Raw genomic sequence first — 19,011 nt, 5'->3', positions numbered from 1 at the left:
GCGCCAGACATGCTCGTAAAATAGCAGCAGAATTACTCACAACCAGCTGAGCAGAAGTGTACGAAAAGGGTATAAGGAGGATGGCTGTGTGACCAATTAGACTGAAAGTACATGTAAGTCAAAACTGTGCCTGCTGTGGTCCACTGTGTCCCCTAAAGGATAAGTTCACCTTCAGTAACATGTTGCATCCATATTCAGGGTGTTGCATCCATATTCAGGGTGTTACATCCATATTCAGGGTGTAACATGTAAGGAACAGACTTGAGTAAGTTTGAAAACTTGCTCTGTAAAGATCCCCACGTTTACTTTTCTGAATTGCATGACACGTTCACTTTGCCCTGTGAGTAGGCACTGCTGTCACACATTTCACAAAGCCTGCCATCTGTATGACAGAGATGCTGACTTGTGGCATTTCAGAAGGCACAGTCAGCACATAAACCACTGTTAGCAGGCAGCACGGTACTATGGAATATGTAGTCCATGGACATTCAAACTAAGACTCCGTTCACATGTAGGCGTTTTGGGGCGTTTTTGGGGAGTTTTTCTGCTCTAGGATCAGCTCTCAAAACGCCCAACAAGACAAATCCTATTAATTTCAATGGCCCCTGTTCACATCTGAGCGTTTTGACGCTGTGAGCAAAACGCCCAACACTCAAAAAGTACATGAGCTTCTTTTTGGGCAGATTACAGGCGTTTTCCATTGGTCTCTATTCAATCTAAAAACGCCTGTAAATCGCTGTAAAAATCGCGGTAAAAACCGCGCGAAAACGCTACGCTCAGGTGTGAATGTAGCCTAAGCGGAAGAGGAGAAGCTGCAAATCATGCTGGGAACCCAAGAAGTTGGGGAAAGAGATGGCCAGCAGGCAGGCAGAATCCAAAACATGAAAGGAGATTTTTCAAGTAAGCTTATATTAGATTGTCAAATATAACTATTGTTTGTATTGCTATTACAATGCTGATGTTCTAAAATGAAAGCGTGTGCTATCAGCATAGAACTCCTTTAAGCTGTGTCTTTAGATAATAAAGAAATCATTTTTCCAGAAGAGGTTTTGCCCAAAAAAGTGGAGTTCTTCTTTAGGAGATGTTATTCCTTTAATAAGGGTGGGAGTTGAACTGGACACATACACATTGCTGCCATTTGTCATAACTTTTAATGAATAGAAAAAAAACTGTAATTTCACATACAAAACAAACAGCAAGAATAAAATGACTACTTATAACCAATAAACCGTTTTAGATGTTGTTCACAGCACAATGCCAGATTGAAGGGTTCTTCACAACCCATTTACCAAAATTTTAATAACAGAAGACCTTTTTTTTAATGAATCCAAGCAAGTCTATTACAAAGCCATTGGTTTACCTGAAGGGTGTACTGGTCAATGATTTGGAAAAGGAAATGAGGTTTGTTATCGAAAGATGCTGGCCGATGAAGCAGCTTCCCACCTCCATAAGCAATCCAGCCAGCCTCCAACTCTTCATTTCGACAGTAGACAAAACCTCTGAAGAGAAATGGCCACATTTAGCATTATCCATGAAAACTGAAAACATGATACAAATGTAAGCTTTTAAGTCCAGCAAGAGAAGTATGGCTCCTGGGTAAATGCAGGACATCCATACATTTTTTTTTTTTTTTAAAAAGATCAATTCCCCCATCCACATATTTGATGTGGATAAGGGAATCACTCCCACTGAGTTATTGTAATTTCCCAGCCATCAGAATAGACTGATCGGTGCTGCTGACTATAGCGGTCGGCCCTGATTGTTCAGGAAAAACCCAGCAGATTGGTTGTGCAGAAGTCAGAGTGGACTCAACTGATGCTGAAAATAATACTATTTTTTTTTTTGTAACCAATGTTTAGTGGTAACTCATCTTCAGTAACCACCCACCATCAATTCCAAATGTACATAAATGTACTATTTTTTTTATCCACCCATTTTTGTATGCACATTATTTTCCAGCAGCACCCAGTAAAGCTTAAAGTGATTGTAAAGTCTTTTTTTTTTTTTTAACTTAAAACTAACAAACATGTGGGCGTGGCCGGGATGTGAGACTGAGCGGACGTGCGGCGCTGGAGCTCCGATCCTGATCTCATCCTTTTGCCTCATTGAGCTACCTGTTTATCCTCGGCACCCCCTTTCACCACCCTGGGTCCCCCCAAGAAGAAGAGCGGTAAGCAGCGGGCGCCTCCGCTATCGCCTGGGCGGCTTAGATCCTCGGTTACGCCTGCTTCTTCTCCCTGTCCCCCGGGACGCTCGGCGGCCATCTTAGTCACGAGGCCTTCTCCCTCTAACATGTCGGCCAGTACTCAGACGGAGGCAGGCCCAAGCCAGCAGCGGGATCCCTCTCCATCGGATATCCTGGAGACGATACAGGCCTGCAAGGACAACCTAACGGTCAAAATAGACTATCTGGCCACGGATATTAGCCTGATCAGGCACGACCTGGACAAATTCCGCTCGCGGGTGTCTGAAGCGGAGGACCGCATCTCCCGCCTGGAGGACAACACCAGGGAGGACTCCAGGGACCTCCATGCCCTGCAAATACAGGTTAAGGCTCTCCAGGACAGGGCGATTGACACCGAAAACCGCCTGCGAAGAAACAACATCCGCATCTTGGGGCTGCCGGAGCGTGCGGAGGGCCCCAGGCCTGCGGAATTTGCTGAGACCTTTTTGCCGCAGCTGCTGGACCTCCCCGCTATGCCACTGACCTTTGTGGTGGAGAGGGCCCACAGGGTCCCTGCGGTTCCTCCGATGCCCGGAGCACCCCCCAGGCCTTTCCTGCTACGTCTTCTCAACTACCGGGACCGAGACCGTCTCTTGGCAGCAGCACGAACCAAGAAGGAACTCCGCTATGAGGACGCCCGCATTATGCTGTTCCCGGATTATTCCCCTGAGGTGCAACAGAAACGCCGCCAGTTCACTGACATCCGCAAGCGCCTCCGCGATCTGGGTCTCAAGTACAGTCTCCTCTACCCCAGCAGACTCCGAGTGATCGACGGGGATCGCACCAGATTTTTTGATACTCCTGACCTGGCGGCCTCCTGGCTGGACGTTCGCTGATCTGGATTCCCCCCGCACCTGAGCTGCGCAAGTATACCCCCTTTCTACTATTGACCCCCCCCCCCCCTACTTCATATGACTTTTCTGATTTGGATTGCCCCCCTTTTGGTTGTGCTCCCTACCATCCTGCCATTATTCTCCCCCCCCCCTCCCCTTCTTATTTTTCTCTCCTGGACCCCTCCTGGACCCCCCTCCTCCCTGTATGTGCCATATGAACTGCCGCTGCTCATCTCTGACTGTTCACTGTAGCTCACTGTATGGAGCTAAACCAGCTGCCGAGATGCACACTGCAATATAAAATCCCCCGCTGGTCTATTTGTTTTACTGTGATGGGATTTCCCCCTTTTTTTGCCTTTGCTGGACATTTCTTCTGTGCTGCCCACCCCGGCTCCCCCCTTTTTTGGTGGAGGCGGTGTGACCCCCCTACTGCTGAGGCTGATGCCTTTAGCCTAACAGCGGTTCTGGACTCTGTGTTGTTTTTTTTTTGGGTACAAGCTTTCCCTGGCTCCCCCCGGGGGGACTAGTTGGTCCGCCCTGTTTTTTCGGGGGGAATGCTGGGGCTTAGCAGGATAGGCACTCCGTGCCTGGGTGTTTTTGTTCTGTTTATATGTGTAACTGTGTTCCCTGTTCTGCAGTTGTGTTTACGGTGCTTGGGTTCGCCTGCTCTTGCTGCTCCTCAGATGCTGATAATGGTTCCCACGGGGTCCTCTCCCATTTCCTTTCAGTACAGTTGTCATGACCTCACGTGACCTGCAAACCTTCTCCGTCCTCTCCTGGAATGTTCGGGGCCTAAATTCAAAATTTAAACGTGCTCTCATGTTTCAATACTTAAATTCCCACAAACCGTCGATTGTAATTTTACAGGAAACGCATCTGATGGGCAGCAAACTGTTGTCCCTCAAGAAACCTTGGGTGCACAAGTCGTTCCATGCTTCCTACTCCAGTTACGCAAGGGGGGTCTCGATTTTGATTCGAAAGTCCCTTCCCTGTGAGGTGGAAGCGGTCCATACGGACCCTCTGGGCCGTTTTGTTGTGCTAGTTCTCACTATGTGGCACCGTAGGTATGTGATAGTGGGCCTGTATGTACCCCCGCCCTTTAAGCCTGATGTGTTGTATTCTATCTTGGACAGGGTTTCCCCGTACTGCCCTGCCAGGTTGCTTTGGATGGGGGATTTCAACGCCATTCTCTCCCCGTCCCTGGACAGGCCGTCCGCCCCTAAATCCTTTTCGGAGGATCTATTACGGTGGTCAGAGGCCGCAGGGTTGACGGAGGTCTGGCGTTGGAAACACCCCGATCAGAGGGGTTACTCCTGCTTTTCGGCTTCTTACAAGATTTCCTCCAGAATTGACCTGGCTTTCGCCAATACGGCGGTGCTATCTGATGTGGTGTCGGCACGGTATTTGCCGGCGGGGCTGTCTGACCACTGCCCCTTGGAGCTTACCTTGCGTTCTACTGCAGCCCGGTGCGGCTCTATGTGGCGCTTGGGCTCTCAATGGGTGGACCACCCAGACGTCTCCTCTCAGATCCCACCGCTTCTGCAGGAGTATTGGAAGAATAACGCGGAGACGTCCACGCCCGGAGTGGTTTGGGACGCCTTCAAGGCTTACACCAGGGGCCACTATATGTCTACCATTAAGGCGGTCAAGGTCCAGCATTCAACTACGCTGACCCGCCTGGAGGAGGAGGTGGAGGGCGCCAATGCCACGTATGGCCTGGACCCTTCGACCGCCAACTTCGAGACGTTGCAGGCGAAGAAAAGGGACTTGCATCTACATATGTCGGAGATTACGAGGTTGGCGATGTACCATTCTCGACAGTCCTTTTTCGAACAGGGGGACAGGAATGGCAGGTTTCTGGCGTTGATTTCTCAACATGACTCACCCCAGACGGTGGTTCCGGAGCTCACCTCTCCCACGGGGGAGGCCCTTACCTCTCCCGAGGACATACTGGAAGCCTTTAGATCTTACTATAGCACACTCTACACCACCACCCTTCCCCCAGACTTTAGCCTGACTGACTTACATTCCCTCCTGGACCCAGTGGCCCTAGGCTGGCTCTCGGATCGGGAGAGAGATTGGCTGGTGCGCCCAGTCACGACTGACGAGGTTTTGGCCATAATTTTGTCCATACCAGGTGGCAAGGCCCCGGGCCCGGACAGTCTGCCCATAGAATTTTATAAGACACACTCGGGACTTCTGGCCCCGCTGCTGGCCGCGACCTTTACCAGGTGCCTCGAGGAGGGGTCTTTGCCCCCCTCGATGGCGGAAGCACATATCATCCTCATTTACAAGCCCCCTAAGGACCCCAAGCTTTGCGCCTCTTACAGGCCTATCGCGCTACTCAATAATGACCTGAAAATTCTGACCAAGTTGCTAGCTACTAGACTCCAGCCCTTACTTCCCTCGATAGTGGATCAAGACCAAACAGGCTTTATGGCTCATAGGTCCACGGATGTTAACCTTCGCAGACTGTATACCAACCTACAAGCACAACATCTTAACGTAGGGACTAGAGTAGTGGCCTCACTTGACATAGAAAAGGTGTTCGACTCGGTGGAGTGGCCTTTCCTGTGGGAGACTCTCCGGAGAATGGGGTTCCCCCTAATCTTCATCCGTTGGTTGCAAACCATTTACAGTGCACCGGTTGCGGCTGTTCGCTTGGGTGGACAGTTGTCCTCTAGGTTCAACCTATCTAGGGGCACGCGAAAGGGCTGCCCCCTCTCTCCGGCCTTGTTTGCCATTGCCATGGAGCCGGTGGCGGAGGCCCTCCGCATTTCCCCGCAGATCAGGGGCCTGCGGATTGCCGGGTTGGAGGAGAGGGTAGCCCTGTATGCAGACGACCTCCTACTGTTCTTGAATGATGCTGACTCTTCCCTCCGGGGGGCGCTGCACGTTCTGGACACCTTCTCCAGAGTGACCGGGTTGAGGGTCAACTGGTCTAAGTCGCAACTGTTGGCGATTGACCAGGGGGCCAGGCACTCGGCACCGCCGGATGTTCAGTTGCAATGGGTGGAGGACATGGTGTACCTGGGAGTACGGGTGTCTCGGGATGTAGACGCCTTTATTTCACTTAATCTGGACGCGGTGGTCAACGCAGTTAGGGCAAGATTGAAGGCATGGGAGAACCTACCCCTTTCCCTTTTAGGTCGCATTAATCTAGTGAAGATGAAGGTACTGCCTAAATTTACGTACCTCTTTCGCCACTCCCCGCAGTGGATACCCAAGTCCTTTTTCACGGCACTAAATAGACTCTTTTCCTCTTTCTTGTGGGGGTCGCGCCCGCCTAGGTACAAATTTTCCACACTTATGCGCCCCCTTTCCCAGGGGGGATTGGCATTTCCGGATTGCCACAAATACTTTCTAGCATCTCAACTGGTCACGGCCGTTTGGTGGCTAAATCCTGATCTATACAACTCGGCGGTTGCGGTGGAGGCGGCGGTGCTCGGATCTGTGGAGGCACTCACTCACTTGCTGTTTAGGGGCCCCAAGGCCCCGCACGGGATCACTGCCTCCATGTCCGTGGTGCTGCGAGCCTGGAAACTCGGGCTGCGGCTCGAGGGTTATCCGGGCACGGCGGTCTCCCCCAACGCGCCTTTGTGGCACAATCCTGATCTGCCGCATCTCTATTCCCTTCCTGACCCAGTGGTGTGGACTAAATTCAACATCAAGAAACTCTCGGATGTGTCGCATGATCTCTCCTTCCCTCTATTGTCCCATTTTGTCAATAAGTTTAATGTCCCGCCATCCCTAGTGTTCAGATACCTGCAGTTCTCTCATGCCTTCAAGGCCCAGTTCCCGCCCGGTGGTGCTCAGCTGGTGCAATCGGACCTGGAGCGGGTTCTGCGACATGACTGCTCGGAGCGAGCGGTGTCGGCTCTGTATGCCCACCTTCTCCGAGTCCACTCTCCGGAGCTCTCTGGCCTCCATGATCGCTGGGCCCGGGATGTCCCGGACTTGGACTCGGAGGATTGGATTAATGTGTGGGAGGTCCCTTTTAAGATGCTGGTCTCTCTCGGGGACAGACTCATCCAATTTAAGATAGTCCATAGAGCCTATCTCACCCCGTATCGTCTCCACAAGATGCATGCATCTCACTCCCCGGAGTGCTGGCGGTGTGGCCAGTCTCCGGGAGATTTCTTCCACATATTCTGGACCTGCCCCCATCTCTCTGACTTTTGGTCCGGGGTGCTTCAATTGATTGAAAAAGTTTCTCAGGTTAAACTTGATCCCAGCCCCAGAGTCTGCGTTCTGGGTTTGCTTGATGACCTAGTGCCCCTGGTGGTTGATCGGACGCTGCTGGGTCTTTTGCTTTATTATGCTAGGAAATCTATTGTTTTGCACTGGCGGCGACGATCGCCACCCACGGTACTGCAATGGAAGATACTGGTGAACTCGGTACTTCCTCTTTACAAGGACACGTATACACATAGGGGCTGCCCGAAGAAGCATGACAGGGTGTGGAGGAAGTGGCTTGCCGATCCCTCTACGGCTGCGAGCGGCTGATGCGGGCCTCGTCCCGTCGCCCTAGGGCGGCCGGGGATGCCCGCGTCGGTCTTATTTGAGGTATTACCCTCTTGTGCCTATGCCACATGTCTTGTCACGAGATGGCCTCCTGAGCAGCAGTCGGGTTCATGGGAGGGATGTGTTTGCCTTTTATGATGTCTTTGCTGCTAATGTTTTTCCATTTGGACCCCTGCGTGGGTACCGTGCCTTAATGCCTGTACTGCCTAGTAGTTCGGGTCAGTGTGGACCCTGGCACCGTAGTTTGTTTTTTGTTGTTTTGTTTTATTTTCTCTGTTGAAAACTCAATAAAAAGATTTAAAAAAAAAAAAAAAAATAACAAACATGTTACACTTACCTGCTCTGTGTAATGGCTTTGCACAGAGCAACCCAGATCCTCCTCTTCTCGGGTCCCCCTTTGGCTCTCCTGGCCCCTCCCTCCTGTTGAGTGCCCCCACAGCAAGCAGCTTGCTATGGGGGCACCCGAGCCGAGTCAAAGCTCCGTGTGTCCACACAGACATAGAACCGCGGCCCAAGCCCCCTCTCTTCTTATTGGCTGACTGACTTTGATTGACAGCAGTGGGAGCTTATGGTGCCATGCTGCAGTCTCAGCTACAACATCGCAGGATCTAGATAGGGCTCAGGTAAGTATTAGGAGGGCTGTTGCACACAGAAGATTTTTTATCTTAATGCATTGAATGCATTAAGATAGAAAAACCTTTTAACTTTACAACCACTACAAAAATATTTTCCATTTTTACATTGGGATAACAACTACCTTATTTTTGTTACATGTTCCCATTCAATATACAGCATAACTTAAAAAAAAAAATATTTAAAACCTTCTGCTTACCTTTTTACATGTCTTTTCTGAAAAGTCCATAAGCATTACATAAAACAAAACTGTATTTTCAAGGCTGCAGATAGTTCTGCTTACCAAATATCTGTTTTTAAATGAAAAATAAATGGCTTACCGTAAAGTGCCATGAAGTCCTGATCCCAGCTTGCTTAACCCTCTTCCCACAGAGTTAGTTGTATACAAGTAAAGCCCATCTGAGGCCAAGCAGCGACCCAAATCTGCATCTAAGTTATAAAAAAAAATTTAATAACGTGACCCAGAGGTGAATATTGTTTACTTACAACACTGCTGTAAAGGAATCTTTATATTGTGGTTGCAAATAGGTGAATGCATGGGTAGAGGAATTCACAAAGTTGCACCTTGAAGAATTGTAAAAGTGGAAGGTAAGTATTAGGTGGGCTGAGGCATTAAGATTAATAAACCTTCTGCCCTTAAATTCCCTTTAAGTCCTGATTGATCATAGTTAACTATGAGTGGGAGAATAATCGTTTTATCTCTGGAGTGAATCCCCTTTTTTTATACATGCCAGTATTCTATTGGCTTTGCTTGCAGCATCTTGGCATTGCCTGCCACAGCTTGTTGTCTTCTAGGACCCCCAGGTCCTTTTCCATCTCAGATTCACCCAGAGGTTCCCCCCATAGCGAGTAACTTGCATTCGTATTTCTGACACCCAAGTGCATTACCTTACATTTTTCAACATTAAACCTCATTTACCATGTAGTTGCCCACCCCATTATTTTGTTCAGGTCTGCTTGTAAGGCCCCTTTTGCAAGTATAGCATTAAAAATCAGTGCCGATATGGTTTAAAATCAAGTAATGCACTGTGCCACTGTGTGATACGTAGCCTCCTCAACACTTTTGTTAACAAATGAAAAAGACTACAGCATTGTGAGCACAACCACATGCATTACACACTGTTGCGGAGCAGTTGCGGCATGGTCCCATGCACCTGAATGAGTCTGCCAAAGCGACAGGTGGTGTAAGTTTCACTGCACCACAAATGTAGCCATGTGTACCAACATGGCTGCTGGTCAAGGCAGTTTGTCAGATGAGAGGCAGTAAAATCACAGCTTAATCACCTGTTTTTACTGCCCTCGGCTGCCTGTGTAAACAAGATCTAAAAGTATGCAGTAAACACCTGAAAAACGACAGTATTTAGGTACATGTCTTGATTATATTCTTCTAGACATATACATGTAGACCAAGCCGTCCAGTAAAAATGACAGTGTTGGGGCTCACTGTAACAATGCCAAGGGTGCTCACAATGATATTGATTTACATGTTTGAAATCTTAAAAAAAATATTATATTATATATATATATATTGTTGCAACTTTTCAAGCATCGTAGGCACTGTAATTTTTTTCCCCAAACCCGGTTCTTTTTCCTGGATAGCTTGGCCAGTGTCTTGATCAAATTAGTTACATGAATAGGTTAAGTTATTATCTAAGCAAAACAAAAAAATAAGAGGATGTATGCAGTACATCGCTGCAATACAAGCACATTTCCACAAGTTCCATCTGCAAATCCCTGAAAATATTCAGAAGTCCAGAGAGCTCCTAACTTTCTATTTAAAGGAAAAGTACAGCCAAAGCTGGGTTTGACTGTACTTTGGTGGATTACAGGAGTGCAGTTCGTGACATGTTTTCAGCCGACAGTGGGCTAAAGCCCGCTGTTGGCTGATGTCACAGAGCCAATCCAGGCCCAGGCAAGATCGCGACAATGAAGTTTAGGATCCGCCCACATGCCTTGACCGGCACCCAGCTCAGCCTCTCAGCAAACCGCAGAGAGCCTGAGCGGGCCACTCCCACCCCTGCCACAGCCCATCGCTCCAGTGAGTGTGTGGGGGGGGGGGGGGGCGATGCAGAGAGCCGGTGACTGACAGTCATCAGCTCTCTGCTCACAGAGCTGTGAGAACCAAGCGATTAGCGATGTGTTTGATCGCTCGGTTCTCAGTCTAAAGCCCCGTACACACGCAACGATTATCGGCCGACCGGTCGTCCGTCTTTTGTCCAGAGTGGTGTTTTGTTGGTTGGAATGTGCCTAGACTGCACACAAATTTTCTCGCCCAACAAAATTCTACTTCAGAAGTGATGTCATGTGTTGGTCTGTTTTCTTTGTGTTCTTTCTTCACTGAGCATGCCCAGACTAGCTCATCAGATTTTTCCCTGTCGAAATCTGTACTGACTGCACGAAAATGGGCCGTTGTGTTGATGGGCAACAAAAATTTTATAGCCTGCACACCAGATTTTTTTCGGCCGAAAAGTCGGAGTCGGTTGTCGGAAACATCATACTAACAAGCCGGAAATCGGCAGATCGGACGTTGGCCGAAATTTCCCTGCCAATTTTCGACGCATGTGTACGGGGCTTTAGAGCTGGAGGACAGATGCAGTATCGGATCGATTCATACTTGCCTAGATGAATGCAGAATCTGAAAAAATCCCATACATCTCTTAAGCTCTGCCCAGTTCTTGTCTGCTGTACTACACAATACCTCCCCATTAATATAACAACAGATGGTAAAGGTGTTCTATAGTCCAGAAAGAGAAATGGGGATGGCTAAAAACACTAACTTGGTACTTCAGAGCAGCAGATGCATAGTATTAAAACTGGCCATAGACGGAAAAAATTTCAAAAGAAATATTCTTAGGAAAAAAAATGTCATTCAAAAGCTGTACTTTGTTTTTAACATTTGATTTGGAATGAATGGACTTCATTGAACAAAAACCACATACACAGACATTTGTTTAGGAAATATTTTCTTGTCACTGCCATTGAAAACGAAGGTCAATTTGACCTACTAATTTTCTCAGAACATTCTTTTCCTAAGAATTTGTGTTCAAAATTCTACCCATCTAAGACCAACATAAATCAGTCATATAGGAGGTAAAGAGCGCACTGGATTTGTGGCAGGTTTAAGGGGTATTTTTCTGTAATTGCAGCATTTTTAAAAGGATAAAATAAAGGGAAATGTGCATCTTTGCAAAGATGTAATGAACATGTTTTTTATATTGTGCAAACATCCAATTTAAAAAAGAGTGCCTACAAGAATGAAAACATGATAATGAATGCTTGCATTCAACACTAAATTCAACAATCGCACCAGACTAAATATTGTACAGATACGCAACAACCCCACTCACTAATAAACAAAGCATAATAAAGTGGTATTAAACCCAATTCCATAAATGTAATATACTGCATTAGATGTGGTGGCTGCATTCATTTTCTTTTTTTAGTCTTTTTCCTCCTTTGTTTTTCCCTGGTGATCTTCCTATATCAGAGGGCCTCTACTCTGGATGAAGGGGGCCCAGAAGACAGCATTTTTGTTGGGGGGGGGGGGGGGGGTAGGGGGTGTTAACTGTACCAGCAGATTTAAAGAGCTTGTAAACTCAAAAAAAAAAAAAAAATTACCATGTAAGAAAAAGGCATAATGAGCACTAGTATGCATCGCATACTAGCGCATTATGTAATACTTACCTTAGAATGAAGCATCCGCAGCAGCCCTCGCACATCTGGGTCATTTTGCCCAGAGTTACTTCCAAGTTAGCGGGCTCTGGCGCTGTGATTGGATGGAGCCGCGATGACGTCACTCCCGCGCATGCGCACGGGAGCGGCCTTTCACAGCACGGGGCTCGGAAGGAACCGTGGCTGTTACTTAGAGTGCATGCACCAGTGACGTCACATCATATATGTATTGTAAATAACTCCTAAACGGTACACATTTAGGAGAGATTTACACTACCTATAGGTAAACCTTATTATAGGCTTACCTATAGGTAAATGTTTGCAGAGGAAGTTTACTTCCTCTTTAAATACGTTGAAAAATTGAAGCCAAACTCCAGCTGATACTTTAGAGTTAGTTACAGCAAACCGTTTTTCTTTCCTTTTAGAAAAAAATTGTTTTACCTATAACTTTTATGAAACAAGATTTAATATAAATCATTGATCATTGTAAACAAAACACCCCTGCCAGTGTTAAATGCTGTGACTCATCTAACGAGCATCTGATTCCTCCAGTATTGAATTGTATTAACTGTACTGTCTGCCCTCATGTCGCAAATCGCTGCGTAAACTGTTGGCGCTATATAAATCCTGTATAATAATTAATCCTATAAACTGGAAGAGAGTTTGTTCTTTTGAAAGACAATCTTACAGGCTGGATCACCAGCTCAAAACAGAAGAAAGAACACCTAAAAAAATAAAACTAATGTAAACATCACAGCTATGAACTGCAAATGCTGCAATATAATAAATGCTGGCTTTTCAGTTTAATATTGCTTTAAATAAAATAAACAGCGCTAAAAGCAGTGCTAAAGCTGTGCCCTCCGGTTTCTCTTCATTGTTTCAATGATGCTTTACCTTTGTTTTCATTATTTGCACCACTGGTCCCATCAGGAGCTGGAAGCATATCCTCGAAACCCCAGGATACAATGTGCTTGCTTCCCAGTAAACAAGAGGGAGATCCTGGCCCTCCTTCCAGCAGCAGCAACCTTAACAGGAAAGGAAAACTTTATTTAATAAATGTTTTCCTTTAAAAAAAAAAAAAAAAAACGGAAAAGTAAAAAAAACAAAAGTATCACAATTTAAAACCTAAAGGAATAAACAAGATGTCACCTTGGCTATGAACAGGCACAGATTACTATAAGGCCCCTTTAACACTTGTATGACCAGAAAGTCACGTGACTGACGCAACAAAGCCCCTTGTAGTGCATTAGCACATCTCTCCCAGCAAGGAGTGTTGTCTCCAAGGGTTAAAGAGGCTGGATTCATCCTTTTTTATGGATAGTGTAGGACCCACTGATAATGGGGTACTTTGACGTAGTGGTGGGCTTGAGCACGATATGGCCATATGGTGGGACCAAACCCCCATTTTTATTTATGGATTGTCTTCATATTTGATAGTCATTTCTTTTGCATGCGTGCGCTATTCTTTTTTAATAAATAATGGTTATAACCAGTGTTGGGGTAGTTACTCAAAAAATGTAACTAGTTACTAGTTACTTCTGTAAATTGTAATGATATTACCTTACTAGTTACTGCATTTGAAAAGTAACTTCACTACTTATTACTTTACTTTCCTCTTTCATAATTGACCGTGTAGAAGAAGATACATGACACTCTTTCTGCATAGAGTTTATTGTATAAACACAGGCTTTGGGAAACATGAGAACAAAACCTGAAAAAACAGAATAAAACAAAGTGCAACAAAAAGTCATAAACTTCATCTCTCTCTATTCTTCGAAATAACGATTGTATCGCACGGCTTGGGTAACGCAGGAAAGCGCGTTCCTATAGTCTAGTAAAGTAGTGTAGTTACTGTATATACTCGAGTATAAGCCGAGTTTTTCAGCACATTTTTTTGTGCTGAAAACGTCCCCCTCGGCTTATACTCGAGTCAAGGAAAAAAATGTCCTCGCCGACGGGTTTAAGGTTTAAAAATGGCGCCGCCCGTCGCATACATGTTACCGCGCACGCGCCGCCGCCGCTCGTGTAATTTCGGCTATTCCCGGCGCCGCTCGGGAGAGGCCGGGAATAGCCGAAAGTATACGAGCGGCGGCGGCGCGTGCGCAATGACGTGTCGGCGCCGGGCGGCGCCATTTTTAAAATGAAGGCGCCTCTGGAACAGGTAAGTGAAACAGCTTCACTACCTGCCATGGGCTGCGGGCACACTACGAGGGATGCAGTGCTGCGGGCATGGTCCACATGTACCATGCCCACAGCACTGCATCTCCTGTAGTATGCGCACAACCCCGGATCCTCTAGTACCATGCCAGTACCCTGCAATCTCCTGCACCATGCCAGTACCCTGCAATCTCCTGCACCATGCCAGTACCCTGCAATCTCCTGCACCATGCCAGTACCCTGCAATCTCCTGCACCATGCCAGTACCCTGCAATCTCCTGCACCATGCCAGTACCCTGCAATCTCCTGCACCATGCCAGTACCCTGCATTCTCCTGCACCATGCCAGTACCCTGCAATCTCCTGCACCATGCCAGTACCCTGCAATCTCCTGCACCATGCCAGTACCCTGCAATCTCCTGCACCATGCCAGTACCCTGCAATCTCCTGCACCATGCCAGTACCCTGCAATCTCCTGCACCATGCCAGTACCCTGCATTCTCCTGCACCATGCCAGTACCCTGCATTCTCCTGCACCATGCCAGTACCCTGCATTCTCCTGCACTATGCCAGTACCCTGCATTCTCCTGCACCATGCCCGCCGCCCTGCATTCTCACCCTAGGCTTATACTCGAGTCAATGATTTTTCCCATCTTTTTGTGGTAAAAGTAGGGGTCTCGGCTTATACTCGGGTCGGCTTTTACTCGAGTATATACGGTACTTCTTATAGCCTAGTAAAGTAGTGTAGTTACCAATATTAGTATTGTAACTAGTTACTTTACTTAGTTACCAAAAAAAGTAATTTAGTTACTGTAATTAGTTACTTTGTAACTAGTTACCCCCAGCACTGGTTATAACTTAATGAACTGAGCCTACTCTGTACAGTGGTTTTGTTATAAAAATGGAGCTGTCTTTACCAGCTGTGTAAGAGTTATCAAGCAGTTAAACACACAGACTTGTTTGAAAAGGCGCAGTGTTCTCCAAGAGATGGCTGGCACCGCCTGGAAGGACTGAGAAGCTCAGACTGGCAGCGTCTTATGCAAGACAGGAAAGTTTTATTGATGCGTAGTGACTCTGGGGCCCACCAAATACCTCCACTTCACAGAAAGCATTTATTTGTTACAGGTACAATATTACATACAATACACACACATACAGTGGGTACGGAAAGTATTCAGACCCCCTTAAATTTTTCACTCTTTGTTATATTGCAGCCATTTGCTAAAATCATTTAAGTTCATTCTTCTTCCTCATGAATGTACACACAGCTCCCCATATTGACGGAAAAACACAGAATTGTTGACATTGTTGCAGATTAATTAAAAAAGAAAAACTGAAATATCTCATGGTCCTAAGTATTCATACCCTTTGCTGTGACACTCATATATTTAACTCAGGTGCTTTCCATTTCTTCTGATCATCCTTGAGATGGTTCTACACCTTCATTTGAGTCCAGCTGTGTTTGATTATACTGATTGGACTTGATTAGGAAAGCCACACACCTGTCTATATAAGACCTTCCAGATCACAATGCATGTCAGAGCAAATGAGAATCATGAGGTCAAAGGAACTGCCTGAAGAGCTCAGAGACAGAATTGTGGCAAGGCACAGATCTGGCCAAGGTTACAAAAAGATTTCTGCTGCACTTAAGGTTCCTAAGAGCACAGTGGCCTCCATAATCCTCAAATGGAAGACGTTTGGGACGACCAGAACCCTTTCTAGAGCTGGCCGTCCGGCCAAACTGAGCTATCGGGGGAGAAGAGCCTTGGTGAGAGAGGTAAAGAAGAACCCAAAGATCACTGTGGCTGAGCTCCAGAGATGCAGTCAGGAGATGGGAGAAAGTTGTAGAAAGTCAACCATCACTGCAGCCCTCCACCAGTCGGGGCTTTATGGCAGAAAGGCCCGACGGAAGCCTCTCCTCAGTGTAAGACACATGAAAGCCCACATGGAGTTTGCTAAAAAACACCTGAAGGACTCCAAGATGGTGAGAAATAAGATTCTCTGGTCTGATGAGACCAAAATAGAACTTTTTGGCCTTAATTCCAAGCGGTATGTGTGGAGAAAACCAGGCACTGCTCATCACCTGTCCAATACAGTCCCAACAGTGAAGCATGGTGGTGGCAGCATTATGCTGTGGGGGTGTTTTTCAGCTGCAGGGACAGGACGACTGGTTGCAATCGAGGGAAAGATGAATGCAGCCAAGTACAGGGATATCCTGGACAAAAACCTTCTCCAGAGTGTTCTGGACCTCAGACCGGGACGAAGGTTTACCTTACAACAAGACAATGACCCTAAGCACACAGCTAAAATAACGAAGGAGTGGCTTCACAACAACTCCGTGACTGTTCTTGAATGGCCCAGCCAGAGCCCTGACTTAAACCCAATTGAGCATCTCTGGAGAGACCTAAAAATGGCTGTCCACCAACGTTTACCATCCAACCTGACAGAACTGGAGAGGATCTGCAAGGAGGAATGGCAGAGGATCCCCAAATCCAGGTGTGAAAGACTTGTTGCATCTTTCCCAAAAAGACTCCTGGCTGTATTAGATCAAAAGGGGGCTTCTACTAAATACTGAGCAAAGGGTCTGAATACTTAGGACCATGTGATATTTCAGTTTTTCTTTTTTAATAAATCTGCAACAATGTCAACAATTCTGTGTTTTTCTGTCAGTATGGGGTGCTATGTGTACATTCATGAGGAAGAAGAATGAACCTAAATGATTTTAGCAAATGGCTGCAATATAACAAAGAATGAAAAATTTAAGGGGGTCTGAATACTTTCCGTACCCACTGTATACATATATACACACACATATACAGTGTAAGTATATATTTTGTTGATGCTTCTTTTAGGCCGTGTGCACATGGACTGTTTGAGCCTTAAAACGTGCTCCAAAGTAAAATCCGAGCATTTCTTACTTATCAGGGAGCCGCAGGTGGCACATACAGCTGGCCATAGAAGTGAATGGTTGTATGCAGCTGTACTCATCTTCCACCTATTTCACCTATCACAGCTAGTCAATTTTTGTGTATTCAGGCAGCCACAGGTATCACAGCTGCCTGAATACAATAGTGACAGCAGAGGCTGGGCTGTCCAGCCAGCGTTGGAGGCCGTGCCGTCCAGCCAGCGTTGGAGGCTGCGCTGTCCAGCCAGCGGTGGAGGCCGCGCCGTCCAGCCAGTGGTGGGTACCTTTAAAGAGGTGCTGAACTTGAAAACTGAGCATCAGGAGATGCTTGAACTTTAAAAGCAATCCGACAGTTTCTTTTCTAACCTATCATGGGAAACATTAAAGCGATCTCTGCACTTGCACGGCTAGGTGTGTGGACCTTACGAAGGAATTCAAGTATCCTTGTAAGGACTGGATTTTTGATTTACCGTAAAATCCATTTCTCTGATGTGCATGTGCGGACACAGCTCCTGGTATTAATAACCATTGGGTTATACTGCCCCCTACAGGTGTAGGATTTTAGGTAGAAAAAAAAATCTGGCTACACCCATGGGCAGTCCCAGGGGGTATACTCCCTCTCTCTGCTATAGCCTCTCAGTTTTGTAACAAGCAGTGTCAGGAGAATAATACCTCCACAGAGGGGTGGGTGCTGTGTCCGTCAATGAACATCAGAGAAATGGATTTTACGGTGAGTCAAAAATCCCATTTTCTCTTTTGTTCATTGATGGACACAGCTCCTGGTATTCATAACCATCGGGGCATCCCAAAGCAGTGTTAAACATGAGGGGTGGGAACAAGCAAAAAAAAAAGAACAATTCCCAAGGTTAAACAGTAGCCAACCAGGCAACAGGGGCTCAACCAACAACCAAAACCCACCTGAAAAAACATAACACTCTCAAAGAGGACCAGGTCCTCTAAACCAGTGGTTCTCAATTCCGGTCCTCGGGACCCACTAACAGGCCAGATTTTAAGTATTACCTTGGGGAGATGCAGACTAGAATACTGCAATCACAGAGCAGCAAATGGGATCACCTGTGATGTAATTTAGTTATCTTGCAAACCTGGCCTGTTGGTGGGTCCCGAGGACCGGAGTTGAGAACCACTGCTCTAAACAGCAGTCTGCAAAACCTTGCGGCCAAAGGAAGAATCTGCAGATGCCAACACATCCACTTTATAAAACTTTGTAAAAGTGTGCACCGACGACCAAGGAAAAGGAAGGTTAAGATCCGAGCCACCGAGAAGATGCGAGGAGGAACCTAAAGAGACTCACACCACGCAATGTATTTTTCGATGGTAGATCTTCCTAGAAGTAGATTTCCTAGCTTTCAAAAGTGTAGGTATCATCAAATCCAGCGACTGTAAAACAGGATGGGAGATCGGCTCTTGGGACAGAAGATCCTCCCGAAGAGGAAGCTTCCAAGGAACGTCGGCAACCAGCCTCACCAGATCAGCGTACCAAGCCCTGTGAAGCCAGTCCAGAGCCACCGAGGACCGGAATCCCTTCTGCCTCGATCCTGTGTTGAAGTCTGGGTAGAAGGTTGAGAGGAGGGAAGGCGTAAATCAGACGATACTGACCCCACGTGGGCCACCAGCGCGTCTGTGGCCATCCGCCAGAGGATCCCTTGATCGAGCTACAAACTTCTGCACCTTTCTGTTGAGCCGAGACACCAACAGATCCACCTCGTGGGTGCCCCACCGGAGACACAGTTGATGAAAAACCTCTGGATGAAGGGACCACTCCCTGTGGTTCAACGCCTGCCGACTAAGATAATCTGCCTGCCAATTTTACAACCCGGGAATGTGTACAGCGGAGAGGGCTGGAACTAACTGTTCTGCCCACCTTAGAATGCCGGCTACTTCCAGAGCCACCAGGACACTTCTTGTGCCCCCTAGATGATGAGTGCCAAAGGGTACATGTGCCTCTGTCGCAGCGTCAGCTGCGTCCTCCATCTTCAGGGTCAGATACAAACAGTGCATCCACCAGCGCCTTTCGTGCACGGTTGCAGACGTGGAGGAATCATC

General features: G+C 47.0%; 1 protein-coding gene across 2 annotated transcripts in view; it reads right to left on the bottom strand.

Annotated features, from left to right (window-relative positions):
* Positions 1–19,011, bottom strand: part of HECTD4 (HECT domain E3 ubiquitin protein ligase 4) — a 335,164-nt gene that overhangs the window by 237,331 nt on the left and 78,822 nt on the right. For both annotated transcript variants that reach the window (XM_082265115.1, XM_082265116.1), the window contains exons 4-6: positions 12,781–12,911; positions 8,535–8,643; positions 1,361–1,499 (exon numbers count right to left, since the gene is read on the bottom strand). In XM_082265115.1, the coding sequence (XP_082121241.1) occupies positions 1,361–1,499; positions 8,535–8,643; positions 12,781–12,911 (379 nt within the window). The remainder of the gene's footprint in view (positions 1–1,360; positions 1,500–8,534; positions 8,644–12,780; positions 12,912–19,011) is intronic.

Source organism: Pelophylax lessonae (assembly GCF_965119305.1).
Source record: "Pelophylax lessonae genome assembly, chromosome: 1".
NCBI classification, from domain to species: Eukaryota; Metazoa; Chordata; class Amphibia; order Anura; family Ranidae; genus Pelophylax; species Pelophylax lessonae.
This window is presented reverse-complemented; position numbering and strand designations above follow the sequence as displayed.